The 14,021-nt window shown below is 40.9% G+C and overlaps 1 protein-coding gene across 3 annotated transcripts in view; it reads right to left on the bottom strand.

Moving 5' to 3' along the window:
* Positions 1-14,021, bottom strand: part of GOSR1 (golgi SNAP receptor complex member 1) — a 65,916-nt gene that overhangs the window by 21,359 nt on the left and 30,536 nt on the right. For all 3 annotated transcript variants that reach the window (XR_012155486.1, XM_073316063.1, XM_073316062.1), the window contains exon 7: positions 381-410. Coding sequence is in view for 2 of the 3 variants with exons in the window: in XM_073316063.1 (XP_073172164.1) it covers positions 381-410 (30 nt within the window). In the remaining variant the exon portion in view is untranslated. The remainder of the gene's footprint in view (positions 1-380; positions 411-14,021) is intronic.

Genomic DNA, 14,021 nt, shown 5'->3' with positions numbered 1-14,021 from the left:
TGATATGAGCTGCAATACTAAGGTAGTGAATGTGGTTACATGTTACAAAAGCCATGTAGCACTAGTTCCTTCATTAGCATGTCTGAACACGACTACACTAAATTGTATGCCATATTTTAATAATTAATATCTATAAAAATCTTTGCATAAATGTCTAAATTGCTAAATTAAAATGGACAAAACATTTTAAATGACAGCAGTGCACTGCTCTAGAATGGGTGGATGGAATCAAACAGACCTAATTTTATTTGCAATACACTTATATGACTTAGGTTCAGTATGGATGTTGTATACATAAAATGACTGATTACTTTGAACAGCATCCAGAGCTAATACTGATTCTATAAAAGATGATAATAAATTAGTAAATCCATTCCTACCTTATTGTTTCTTCTATCAGCCGATCCGAGCTGGAAGCAAAAAGAAAACTTTGGTCAAAAAAAGTAAGAAGCACTAAATATTTTAGATCAATACAAGCAATGTTTTTCAGAATACAGCCATTTACCAGTTAGCACTGGCGGTGAATTATTTGGGGGGCCATTCAAATGAAGACTTGGCCCATATAATGAAAGTCTTAGTAGAAAATACAGTAGAAAGCCTTAGCAGAAACATATTGAATATATTTGTTGGGCGAGAGCACAACCTCATCCTCTCCGCTATCTCGAATCTTGGGCAAGGCCCAAATGGACCTAATATAATAACAGGTGTCAACATGGTCAAGACATAAAAGCTGAAAGTGAATTCCCTTTGACTGAAACTACACAAACTGGTTTGGAACTATTCACTGAACAGCCTGTGCACTCCATGATGGAAAAATGGGCCATGCTATTTCTGAGACTGGCACACAGAACCAAGGAGGGCTAGAATATGGATATCCTCGAACTATGGAACTTCGAACTTGAGAGTCATGCACATGCCTCCTAGCTGAGGACTGCTACTCAGGAAGTTCCATTGCTACATCCCTAGGAATATGAAGCCCACAGCAGAGCTCTGTGGAGACCATGTCACGGAGAAGAACATTTCATTTAAACATAAAAGCCATATGAGGTTAACGAACAAACAAAATGCCTGGAACATTCAAATGATTTTGTTTTTTCTATAACTCAGGTTATTGTAAATACCCAGTTTCATTTCAAAGCTATATTTTATAGCAAGTTACAAAACACTGAAAACAGAAGTGTCTCGCAATAAAACAGGTAAAACTTTAACGTAGCAGTGCAATGTATCTAGGTTTTTATTCCACACTCATCTTCATCATCACAATATTTCAGTATCTGTCATCAGGTGATGCTCCCATATTTCTAAATTTAAGAATATCTAGTCAAGTATACACCTTTTTTAAAATGCACTGTTAAATCAACAAACACTCAGCATCAGCTTAGGAGTGTAAAAAACAGAAGAAAAAAAAAGTCTCCTGACCAGCATGAATTAACACAAAACAAAACAAAAATTCCACCCCTCTCCCCAAATCAAGGCAGTACATTCAGATCTATGTTGTAGGACTTAAGTGCATTTCTTCTCTTTGTTCCATACATCACTGTTGAACAATTTACGTGTCTTCATCTTACGCAATGTTTATTCTACAGAACTACATGAATCCTAGAAGAGATGCTGAGAAAGGGAAGTGTTTGCTACTTTAACCTGGCGTAGAAATCAATCTGAAGTTTTTATTTAAAACAACACACAGTCCTCCACAGAAAGTCGAATTTATTGCTGCCAAAGTAAAAGGGGTATGGGAAGTAAAAGAGGTACGGTTATTCTCACCTTACATTCTTTTTGCTCCCACTCACTTCCAGGACTCAGTTTTTCCTTCAGTTAGCTCAAGAAAATAAGTTTCCATGAGCCATTTGAAAGCAGAGCTGAGTTCTGCCTCCTCTTTGCAACAATCTGCCCAATTTGAAACTTTACCAGAAATCCCCACATGTACGCCCTATCACACTAGTGTGATCACACCCAAGTAGCAACTTGTGCACTGTGTGTGTATATATATATATTCACTCTCCCAGAAGCAGATGCTAACACAAGATGTCCCGATTTGTCTGTGTTAAGGAGAGTGAAAACAAACAAGTTGCTATTTTCAGTGTAGTCCATGGCTTGGGTTAATATTATGAAAACATGGAGAGAGACTACAGCCAGCCAAAAATATTCAGTGTGAAAAGAAACAGAGAGGACTCAACCAAGGCAGTCAAGATTGTAAGGGTGTAGTAAAAGTGGATTGGCCCCCATCAGCCTCTAAAATAAAGTCACTCAAATCAGTGGCAAATAAATTAGAACAATCTAAAAAACTGGCTTCTTCACACGATCAGTAGTCAGTCTGGGGAGACAGCCAAATATGGTAGTTATGGAGACTATGTAAAGATAGCCAAATATCAAGTTTCAGGGCATCCACTAATCGCTGGAGGAGATAGGAAGGAAAGAAAAATTTCTCAATGGTACATAACCAATTTGAGTGTGTTCCTTTAGAACACTGATATCTCCTCTAACTCCAACCGGTGGATTGTGCGGGTGACCCAAAATGATGCTGATCTAGAGGAAATAAGAGACTAAATAACAGATGGAAAGCACAACTGTGTACATTTCTGAGTTTTTGTATATTAACAATGAAAAACACATTGCAGAGTTTGTCAAGTGCAGAGTACAAACTGGTAACTGGACACAGTGTGCATTTATGAATGTTCTTTGGAGCCAAATAGTCTCATCAGTGGTGTGACATGATCATTTGTTTGGGTGTTTGGTTAGGAGATGAATTCCAGTCAGTGTTACGGACACCCAGCAGGCATCTCTATGTCTGCTACTGTCTACAATTAAACAACCAGGCAATGCTGTTATACCTAATGGAAAAGCCAGTTTTAGTCTGCAGGTATTTTTGTCTCAAGAATGACTGCTGCTGCATACATGAATGGCAACCTCTCCTTCTGCCCCACCCAAAAAACACCCCCAAGAAAAAAACCCAAAAGTTTTTGCAAGTGTAAAATGTATTTTTGCAGACCTCCTCTTCCGCTGTTCCCCATGCCACAAATGACTAGGGTCTGATAATTCAAGACTCATCCAAGATATAGGTAAGCTTTATACCATCCATTTTACAACTGGATATATCAAGAAACGGAGAGGTTATGTGATAATTCAAATAACTTAAAAGCCACCCATGAAGTGCTCTTCGGTGGTGTGTTCAGTGAAAGTTGCATCCGATGAAGTGAGCTGTAGCTCACGAAAGCTCATGCTCAAATAAATTGGTTAGTCTCTAAGGTGCCACAAGTACTCCTTTTCTTTTTGCGAATACAGACTAACACGGCTGTTACTCTGAAACCAGTGAAAGTGAGACTCCCATAAAGTCTGGGAGGGGCCATAAGCGGCCACATGGTGCCTTGAAAGGAAAGTTACAGCCCTATTTACAGGGGCAAGATGTCACTGTCAGCTTCTGAAGCCTAGCATCACAAAGTGTGGGGGAGTCCAGGTCCTGCACCCCTCTTCCTGGGATTCACCGTGACTCTCAGTCAGCAAAACAGAAGGTTTATTGGACAATAGGAACACAGTCTAAAACAGAGCTTGTGGGTACAACCAGGACCCCTCAGTCAAGTCCTTCTGGGGGGCAGGGAGCTTAGACCCCAGCCTTGGGGTTCCCTGCATTCCACCACCCAGCACAAAACAAACCAACAACCACTCCAGCAGGCTCTCCCCTGCAGTCTTTGTCCATTTTCCCAGGCAGAGGTGTTACCTCCCTCCTCCCCCTCCTGGCTCAGATTATAGGCTCTCAGGTATCCCATCCCCAATGAAACGCCCCTGCCACATTCCCACAAGCCGTGCAGCAGTTTAGCAACCAGTTTCATCATACAGAACTGATATACTCATCAGATGCAATATCTGGTTTTAATAAAACTTGGTTAAACCTACAGCCAGATTCAAAATGCTGACAGATCACATCCCAGTTCAGTTCAATGCACAGGAGTTTTGACAGACTACGCTTTGGGGTGAAAAAAGGTTTTTCTATAGCAATAACAATTTACTATAAAAATATGTAACTCTTCAAAATGAAGTCGTGCATGCCTTTTATTTCTATTCCCATTACTTCTGATTACCAAAATGTGTATAAACAGAATCTCTTTTCTAATTAAGTCTTCTTCCAGTTGGATGAATCTCATGCTGTCATAACAGAGTGCATCTGCTCTGAAGCACTTTGGTCACAAACACAATGAGTCAAGCAATAGGCAATGGATTAGCTTACTTCTACTGCACCTTATATCCCAAAGCACTCCATACACTATCCACACACATAAAATCACTTCAACTCCAAAATAAAGCTAACTCTGTGGTGAAGACTAGCAGAGGTGGATAATCTGGGCTAACACAGCCATACATCTTTCATCACCTATACCATTCAGGTGGATTAGAAGAAAACTCCACCACAAAAAATGTTACAGCCATCTGAACCGAAGTAACAAAAATGCAGCAATTCTTCATTTTTATAAATGGCAATGATTTTCATTTGTTCCAAAGGTATCAGATGCATGTGAAAGTCTTCAGAATGAGTGAAGCACAGCAAGTAAAACTGACTTGTGTACGACAGAACAACCAGTCTTGGTGTTCTTATACTAGATGGTCTAGACCCCTCTATTCTTATCACGTAAATCTCCTTGAAGCTGGGAATTCATGCAAATCTACTGCACATCACTACTTCAATATATCCTTCATCTCAGTCTTCCAAGGTCACACCTTCCTTTGACTGCCTCTCACTGCGAAGCTGAACAGATTGACAGTATTTTCTAAAGCATACTCCAGTCACCAACCTGCAGCACATGTACAAACCTCAGCAGAAAGTGAACTAGGGTGTGTAATTGTGCAGTTTACAGTCACTGTTACTCAGCTGCTTTAGGACTTAAATTTTTTCCTGACATTTTGCCCATGACTCTTTAAAGAGATAGCAGTAGTTTATAGACAATATCAATGTATTAGAAATCTTAAAGTTTAAAAGAAGCATGAAAACTTTTCAAGAATCAAACTTGAGCATATGTCAAATCATAGAAAGTCTGTCCTAATGACAGACAATGATATGTATTCACATGGTCTCTCTCAGCCAAGGCTTTTAAAATGCATTGAACTCCACACCCACCCATCCAAGATATAGGTAAGCTTTATACCATCCATTTTACAACTGGATATATCAAGAAACGGGGAGGTTATGTGATTCACCCGAAGTCCTACAGTACACACATGGCAGTCAGGAAAAGAATCCAAAGCCCTGAAGCTGTAACTACTAGACCACAGTTCTACATTTAACACAAGTTACTTTCACAAGCTGGTATTACTGTGCGCATACACTTCCTGGAATTCCATCTAAGAGGAGAGGATGGCTAATGCTTCAACCCACTGTACTATCTTGACTCTTCCTGAACATTTGCTGCATCTCAGTAGAACATTTTATGTTAATTTCTACTGCCAGGATGTTAGAACAAGGAAGCTTGATTTACAGTGTTTTTAAATGACAAGTTTACTATTTTTATATAATTACCTACATTTTATTCTGCTCAGAAATTAAAATGTGAAAACAGAGAATTTAGTATGGTGACTGAAAACTTGCACTTGTAGAATGGAGAAAATCTAAGGTTATCTGCTGACTTGTGCAAAAATTCTTCAGAGCTTGATTTCAGGTGACTTCAGTAATTCAAAGCATATAAAGAAAGCATGGCAGAACAAAATTTTGCACTTTGCCTACTTTGACTCAAAATCGTGAGTTATTTCAATTGAAATGTTTAATTGAAATATTTTAAACATTCACAGATCTCTAAGGAAGTTAAATCTCTTCAGGTAGCTTGTCAAGTTCTATTCAGACACTACTTGTTTGTGATGAAATCAGAATCTGATGTGCTGAGGAGGTTTTTTGGTACAAATGTTAAAAGGATCAGAAAATGTCTGATCAATATTTTTAGGAAGCATGCTCTGTGCTTTACTATTAATTTAATTTTGCACAAATTTGATCTAAAGATGGAAGGACATTTAAACCTATGCGCCAGGTGAAAAACTAACCACACAAACTATACGTACTAGTGGTACAGAATATGAAAAGTATGCAAAGTCAAGAAAAAGAAAATAGTTAAAACAATGAATATGAACCTAAGTAATTAGTAGCTAACTGAGGTATGAGGTAGTTAATTTCCCTGCTTAACTGACAAGCTCAAAGCATAGACAAATGGGCTCCTTATAAAATATCATGACTTTGCTGTTCTGTTTTCCAAATGAAAACTGCAAATCTGGTGGACATTACTCTGTGAACATCTAAGCAAGCAATGATTGTTCAGGGCAATATTACTCTGATTTGCCATCTGTTTCAATATGCCAGGAATTTTTCACCTGTCCACACAGATGGAGCTTTGACAAAGTCATTTAAAAATACCTCTGAAAGGAATGATGAAAAGATGCTGAGAATCAAATATTATAGCAGATGGCATGAATCCAACTGTAGCAATAATGCATATGAAATAATCAGGCCTCCATGCAAGTACTGTAACAATAGGAAAGATCTTCCAATTTGTCATTCACATAAAGACAGATATAGATCAAGTGAAACAAGAGAGGGCTTGGGGGATGGGCGGGGGGGAGAAGAACCCTGCTCACAATACAAAATTTTTAACCACCAAATATCCTGCCTCCCAAGTCAGGTTTGCCAGCGAAATAGCAGTGAATTCAATCACTGATGCCGACTGTCACTTCATGATTAAAAAATAGGATAAATCTTTGTCCTATTCAAGCCAATGAGAATTTTGCCACTGACATCACTGGGACCAGGATTTCACCCAGTGGGTTTACTTGAAAGGGAACGAAGTTACGTAAGTGTCAGCAAGACAGTTAATTTGTACACACCTCAAAGTCCTTTTATGAAAGAAGGCTAAGGAGGGTACTTTAACCTCTGAGACACAATCAGATGCTTCAAGCATAAACTTCAGGGCCCTATTTCATAACAGTAAGAATCATTTTGATATAAATGAGAAAACACAGAGTAGACTGGCTAACAGCATTTTGCTGGCTTTTTCTTTTCCTCTCTTTTTGTAGCTGGAGCTCATTTCATTTGTAAAGCTAGTAGCTTTACTTTCTTTCTCCTTGTAACGGGGTCACTACACTCTGCAGGTGTGCTTCCTTGCATCTAGTCTGGGATTGCAGCTCCCACTACAGCAGGTGCCCCTTGCTACTCATTGGTTGCTTTGCAACAGCCTTTGTTCCAGTAATTTGGCTCTCCAGCCAGGTCACTGTTTGGTCCACCCCTTCTGAAGTTACACAGTTCAGCAGGATCACTGTCCAAATGCATTTCCAGATTGGTCAGCCTCACTTTGGCCTGTGTACCACTATCTTAGTGACTGGCAGGGGAACCCAGGTCTCCCACTATACCAGGTTCCAGCCCAGAGACCCTCTAACAGCAATCTAGGCCCTCAGTCCCCATCCCCTGTTGCTGTTTCCCTGGGCTCCTTCCTACCAAGCCTCCCGATCCTTTCTTTCTTGCTTCTGGGTTTACCACTGGAGCTTACTCTACTTCCATGGCTACTTAACCCTTCCCAGCCTTGTGTTAGACTCCTTACTACAGGACAGAATCCCACTGCATACTCTCCCCTTGGGGCTTTCTCCTGAGCCCGGATGACCTCCCTCCTTCCAGGAAGTGACTGCAGATTCCAGCCCCCTTCTGCTTTCAGCCCCTTGACTTTATAGAGCTGGCCTAGCACTTCCCTAGCTGGGCTTCACTCTCAATTAATCCTGGCCCTCTCTTTCAGGTGATGCCAGGTGACCCAACTGGCCTCTCATGCCCTTGTTAACCTTATTGGCTGGTGTTGGGGGCACACCCTATCTTTCAGTTGGAGGAGTGTGATTAATTGCCAACCTGGATTCCACCAAACTGCTTGCATTAGATCATTTCTACATTCACAGACCCAGATCACCAGGCTAGGCAACTAGAAGCTTCAAGGAATGTAATATTACAAAATGCATTTAATATTACAAACATACGGACCAGGAGAAAGCATACTTGACTTGCACGGCCAGCTACTCAATCATTTTGAAAAAAACAAGTGGAGGCTCTAAAGTAAAAAGCTCTGGTTGATCAAAAGCAAAGATCAAACATCTCTCTTGTTTTGGGCAAAAAGAAAAAAAACCCTCAGATCATTCAACTTTTTAAGATTAAGTAGGGAATGAAAACTAGAATACATTTTATTCTGTGGCAGTGAACAAAATGTTTTGTCCACCAAAAAGGAAACTAAAAATGAAATTAAAATTTCCACCTTTGTAATGCTACTGTCCATAAAAGGAAACACCGTAAAAAGAGCCCAGTGCAAATAACAGGAAAGTCCTTGCTGAGCCTCTAGCCAAGTACTGGTGGAAGCAGCAGCTTGAGGTATGTGAAAAGCATATGACAAACAGGGAGGAGTAGGGGGATAGATTTGACTACAAAGTATAAATCTCAGGTCTCCACCATGACAAAATCTGAAAAAGAGATAATCAGTCAAAAAGGTAATGACTTCAGATGAAATGAGTGTTTTCAGGGATAAATGGTTCCTTATACTGAAACGATTTTGAGAGCAGATGGATAGAGGTACAAATCTCTGAGCAAACTGCAAGCTTGCAGGTTTTGCTTCATATATTAATTAAAACAAATTCTTGAAGATAAAAAGGCTAAGAGTAACAGTTTTCAGACTTTACTTTCTCATAGGCATAATGAAAAAGTGTAGAACGTCTGCAGTTCTCAAGCATAAAGACCTGCACAAATATCCTGCAGGCACATGAGACATTAACATTAAGATATTACACAGATATGTAGAAATCTTGATTGAACACCCCATTTACAGACTCTAAACATCCAAGTGGGCTTATTCTGCAGATCACTGTAGTGTGGAATTTAACATTTGGTAGCCTGAGAGTTGCATGAAGATTGAGAGCAGACACTAAATTGGTAGGGAGACAACAGAGCAATACTGGGCACTAAAGAATTTATCTTCTAATGCAACTCCCATCAGCATAAGCAATCTGTTAAATCTGGAGTGAAAGGCATTGAAATATAATCCCTCACCCTCGCCAGTGGGCATACAATGTCACTGGGAGTTTAATTTCTTTTCAGATAGTCCACATGCAGTTTATGCATCATAAAAATATGCAAGTAAGAACAAATGGCAACCAGTCACTGAGCACTATGCCTGGAAATGCTTATAACAGCAGCAAGGGGGAAAGCCTCACATTTTAAATTCCAACAAAATTTCCTAGACAACTTGCCGCAAATGCTTTGGCAGAATTATTTATTAAAATACTGGAGACTGAACAAGGAGCCACACTACATGGTACATTCACAGACAGCAGATGTTGGCATCATCTAACCATCTGATTAGACTAGTGTGTGGGGAAAAATCAGCATTATTCAGCAGCTCAGGATACATATTATTTGCTTACTATTTATGATCTCTCCCATTCAGCCTCAATTCTCTCTCATACCCACCAAAATTGCCATCCAAATCTTTACTTCCTTGCTCCAAGGGGCTCCTCAGAAAGGACTACCTTGAAGTTATAAATGAGAACTTGTAAAGTGCTCAGATACTACAGTACCAAGCCCAGTATCAATACCTGCAGACAGAATACCCCACCTGTTAGTGCTGTATTCTGGGCCTAAAGCACAAAGAGAAACCTACTGATTTAACAAAGGCTACTTTTTGTCCTTTGAAGGGACCCTATAAGGCAGAGGTTGTCAATAGGTGGACCATGGGCCAAATCCGGACCATCAGATGCTTTTGAATGGACCCTGAAATCTTTTTATTTACTTATGATCATCATTATTGTCATTTATTATTTTCTTCTCTGGAGTCTGGACCTTGATCAAGAAATTTGGACCTTGACAGAAAATAACTGATTACCTCTGCTATAAGGCTACCACGAAGCCACCTATTTCCTGTCAGTTTCTAGTACACAATTTATCTGAGGACAGCAGTTAAAAGCCTAATATAAAAAGAGACTATCCCAAATCATCTATACCTTAGAAGTTAATTAAGTAAAGCAGCTGGTTTTCCATCACTAGTAAGAGCCCAAAAGTGATTGGCTGGATGTCACCAAGATCCCCATAATGAAGTTTCTGGAGGCTCTCTGCTCTTGGCAGTGTAGGTTCCTGGAGAGACTGACCCCCCACCCCCATAATTGTTGTATATTACCCACAGGAAACATACTAAATGAACTAAAACAGGGACAGCCATTACTGTAAGTCATTATCACTAACCACAACTGTCAGAACAATTCCAGTAAATCACTAATGGACTATATCGGCTTTTCTTCAAGTTTTACATACCATATGCAGCCTCAACATTACAAGCGCTGCTTTCATTACATGTTGTAACCCAGGGAAAAAGAGAATATATTTTTGGCCAAGAAGCAATCAATACTTAATCATTCATATGCAAACGTTTTAAGGAGCAGCTTCACAAAAGCTGAACACTAACCTGACAAAAGAAATTGGATCTATCAAGATACAACACTACACACTAATTTGCATACACCTCTGAACAAGGGGACTGCACAAGTGCATCATGGGGAAGAGTGCTGTCTATTAATTGTATTCTTGCAGACAACGGATCATCATGACTCCCGTATCCCATTCCCAGTTCAACCACTGACTTATTGTGTAAGCTTGGGTAAGACAGTTCACTCCTCTGTCAAGTGGGCATAATAATGCTTACCTATTTTATAGGTGGGAGAGACAAAGTGAGGGACTGCAAGATTAATATCTTCAAAAGGATTACTGTCCAGCAAACAACAGCTCTAAATGTTGCTCAGGGTATTAATGCAAGTCATTTCCAGCAAAACCAACAAAGAATGAAAAATGAACAATTGAGGTTTTTCTTTTAATACTGTTCTGTTCACAACTCTATTAAAAAAATCTCTGTAGAAAGCCTTAATGTGCTCTGCCTCCCCAATTCTGTGAATCTTCATCTGCTGTCTTTTTTTTTTTTTTTGAGAGAGAGAGAGAGAGAGAGAGAGATGCAGTAAAGCATGGGGCTTCCAGCTAGGGATTCAGCCAAATTACTGATATAGCAACCATCTGCCCATTCATTATGTTTCAAAAAATGATTCCTATAATTGCAGGGTTAAATACACAACACACTGAATGTCTGTCAGTTTTAAACTTTAAAGTGCACTCTACATTTAAACCATCTGTAACACAAATTTGAGATGCAATTCAGTAATGTATGATGATCTGCAATGGTGTTTTGCCAACTTGATTTCTTGTAAAATTTCCTGCACTCTCAGGCTAGTCTTTTTATCTGCTGATAGTACAAGATGGCATTCTTCCAAAGGTGAAATTATACTCAATAGAAACAAGTCTCACAAGTGAAAGGAGCATTCTTCACGTTTTACCTGACAGCAAAGCTAAAGAGGCTGGGGATAGGGAGGGGGATGGAATCTAGTTCTTGTTACCAATGGGGATTTGAAGGAGATCACCTTTAGAAGGGGAGAGCCACTACACTATACCAAAATTCAGACCCCCAGGGACATCAAGAGGTCTGTTACAATGGCCAATGAAATTCAATGGCCAATGTTATGCTGGAGGACTGACTAGATCAACGGTTCTCATTCAGGGGGCCATGCTCCCCTGGGGGGCTATAAGCCAGCTTCACGGGTGCATGGGGCCCTGTGGCAGAAGCCCTAGCGCTCCCCGCAGGGCTGAAAGCCCCAAGCCCAGGGCTGAAACCTGGAGTCCCAAGCCCTGGTGCCCCCGTGGGGCAGAAGCCCCCAACCCCCCACCCCCAGCTGAAGCCCCCTGCACCCAGTCCCGCAAGGCTAAAGCCCCAAACTTCCACCCAGCCTGAAGGCTAAAATCTGGAGCCCAGAGGCCCACCCTGGCCAGCTCTGCGGCTGAAGCCCCAAGCCCCCCCTTGCTGAAACCCTGAGACCCAGCACGCAGGGCTAAAGCCCCCGACCCCTCATGCCTGCAGCCAAGAGTCCGACGCCCCCCGCTCTTGCATCATAGAATCAAAGAATATCAGGGTTGGAAGGGACCTCAGGAGGTCATCTAGTCCAACCCCCTGCTCAAAGCAGGGCCAACCCCAATTAAATCATCCCAGCCAGGGCTTTGTCAAGCCTGACCTTAAAAACTTCTAAGGAAGGAGATTCCACCACCTCCCTAGGTAACGCATTCCAGTGTTTCACCACCCTCCTAGTGAAAAAGTTTTTCCTAATATCCAACCTAAATCTCCCCCACTGCAACTTGAGACCATTACTCCTCGTTCTGTCATCTGCTACCACTGAGAACAGTCTAGAGCCATCCTCTTTGGAACCCCCTTTCAGGTAGCTGAAAGCAGCTATCAAATCCCCCCTCATTCTTCTCTTCCGCAGGCTAAACAATCCTAGCTCCCTCAGCCTCTCCTCATAAGTCATGTGTTCCAGTCCCCTAATCATTTTTGTTGCCCTCCGCTGGATGCTTCCCAATTTTTCCACATCCGTCTTGTAGTATGGGGCCCAAAACTGGACACAGTACTCCAGATGAGGCCTCACCAATATCGAATAGAGGGGAACGATCACAACGACAGAATGAGACTGCCATGTGGAAGCCCCGAACATGAAGAATGAAATGACATCTCATCATAATCTTGCCCTTGACTATAAAAATTACGGAAGTTTCTTCTCCACAAAGCTGAGTGCCCTGACACTGCCGCCCTAGCTTTCAGTCTCCCTGCCTTCCCCAACCTTCGCTGCCAGAGACTCTGAACACCCCAGCTCTCTGCCTCCCCAGCACCCAGGCTGGAAGGTTCTAGTCTTCAAAAGTCTTCAAGGTGGGCAACTGAGAAGCAGAAAAATCCCAGTTTTGTTCTCCTGAATTTTTCTATAAATCCCTTCCCATGAAAATTTTTGCAGTCCACTTTTCACCCTCATTCAGGATGAACATTTTTTCAAAAATATGAAATTTCTCACTAGAAATGGTTTCTGTTTTCTAGTCAGCTCTGATTATTTACATCTCCAGAAAGACAGGGGATGGATTCAGAAACAGTTATTTCAATATAGCTCCATAAGTGTATATAATGCCATCCAGCGAATTGTGCCCAAAGGCATGAATGAGGCTGGCATTTCCAAAGATGCCTTATGGGATTTAGGTGCCCAAATTTGATTGCATTTGCAGCGGGAGTTACACATCTAGCTTCCTTGGACTCCTCTGCAAATCCCAGCAATAGATTGGTGGGAAAGGACAATGATCTCAGCAGCAGTCCTTTGCATGGGCTGGACAACAGTTTGTTTTACCCTCCTCTAAGAGACTTTCCTCTTGCAGAAAATCTGTTAAGTCCTTTGGGGCTAACACACACAACCAATGATGTATAATAGGCATCTACAAAAGTAAGAGACATTTACAGATCCAAGGAAATTCTTTAAACAGTGTACATTATTTATACCGGGAATTCCGGGTTACTCTACTAGTCTGTTCTAAACCCATTCCCACCACTTTCTCAATGAATAAATAATAAAATACTTGCAAAACCCAGTTTTCAAGGCCACCCCACCTTTGCAATAACTTATCAACCAGAGTTGTGATGAGTTTTAAAACAAGGCAACCCCATGGTAATGAAAACTACAATAATGCAATATCCCGCTAATTCTCACAGACGCACCAAATAACCCCCACGCCAGAAATGTAGTCTTAATTTCATGCTAGCTGAAGTTAAATGGATATGAATACATGGTAACAGCATTGTAAGCGCTTTACTTACTGTTTTGCACTAAAATATTTTTCAGCCCACACAACAGAAATGTGGGTGCATAAGGGTCTTCTTTCCAGTCAATTAATAGTGTTCACATACATTATGCACACACACAGCATATCACCTATTACAACTGCTATTGTCTTGTTTGATGAGAGGTGAGATTGCTCCCTGCAACAGTAAACTTCGACAACGTACGAAGTGATTACAGAGGATGTCCATGTAACAACTTGCCTCAGGTATGAAATTTATGAAGAAAATGAGATCGGGTAGTTGCAAGATCACACATTTCAAGCATCACTCCTTAGAATCATAGAATAT

The sequence above is a fragment of the Lepidochelys kempii genome, chromosome 17, assembly GCF_965140265.1.
Source record: "Lepidochelys kempii isolate rLepKem1 chromosome 17, rLepKem1.hap2, whole genome shotgun sequence".
Lineage (NCBI taxonomy): Eukaryota > Metazoa > Chordata > Testudines > Cheloniidae > Lepidochelys > Lepidochelys kempii.
The sequence above is the reverse complement of the archived record's forward strand: the minus strand, read 5'-3'. Positions and strand labels throughout refer to the sequence as shown.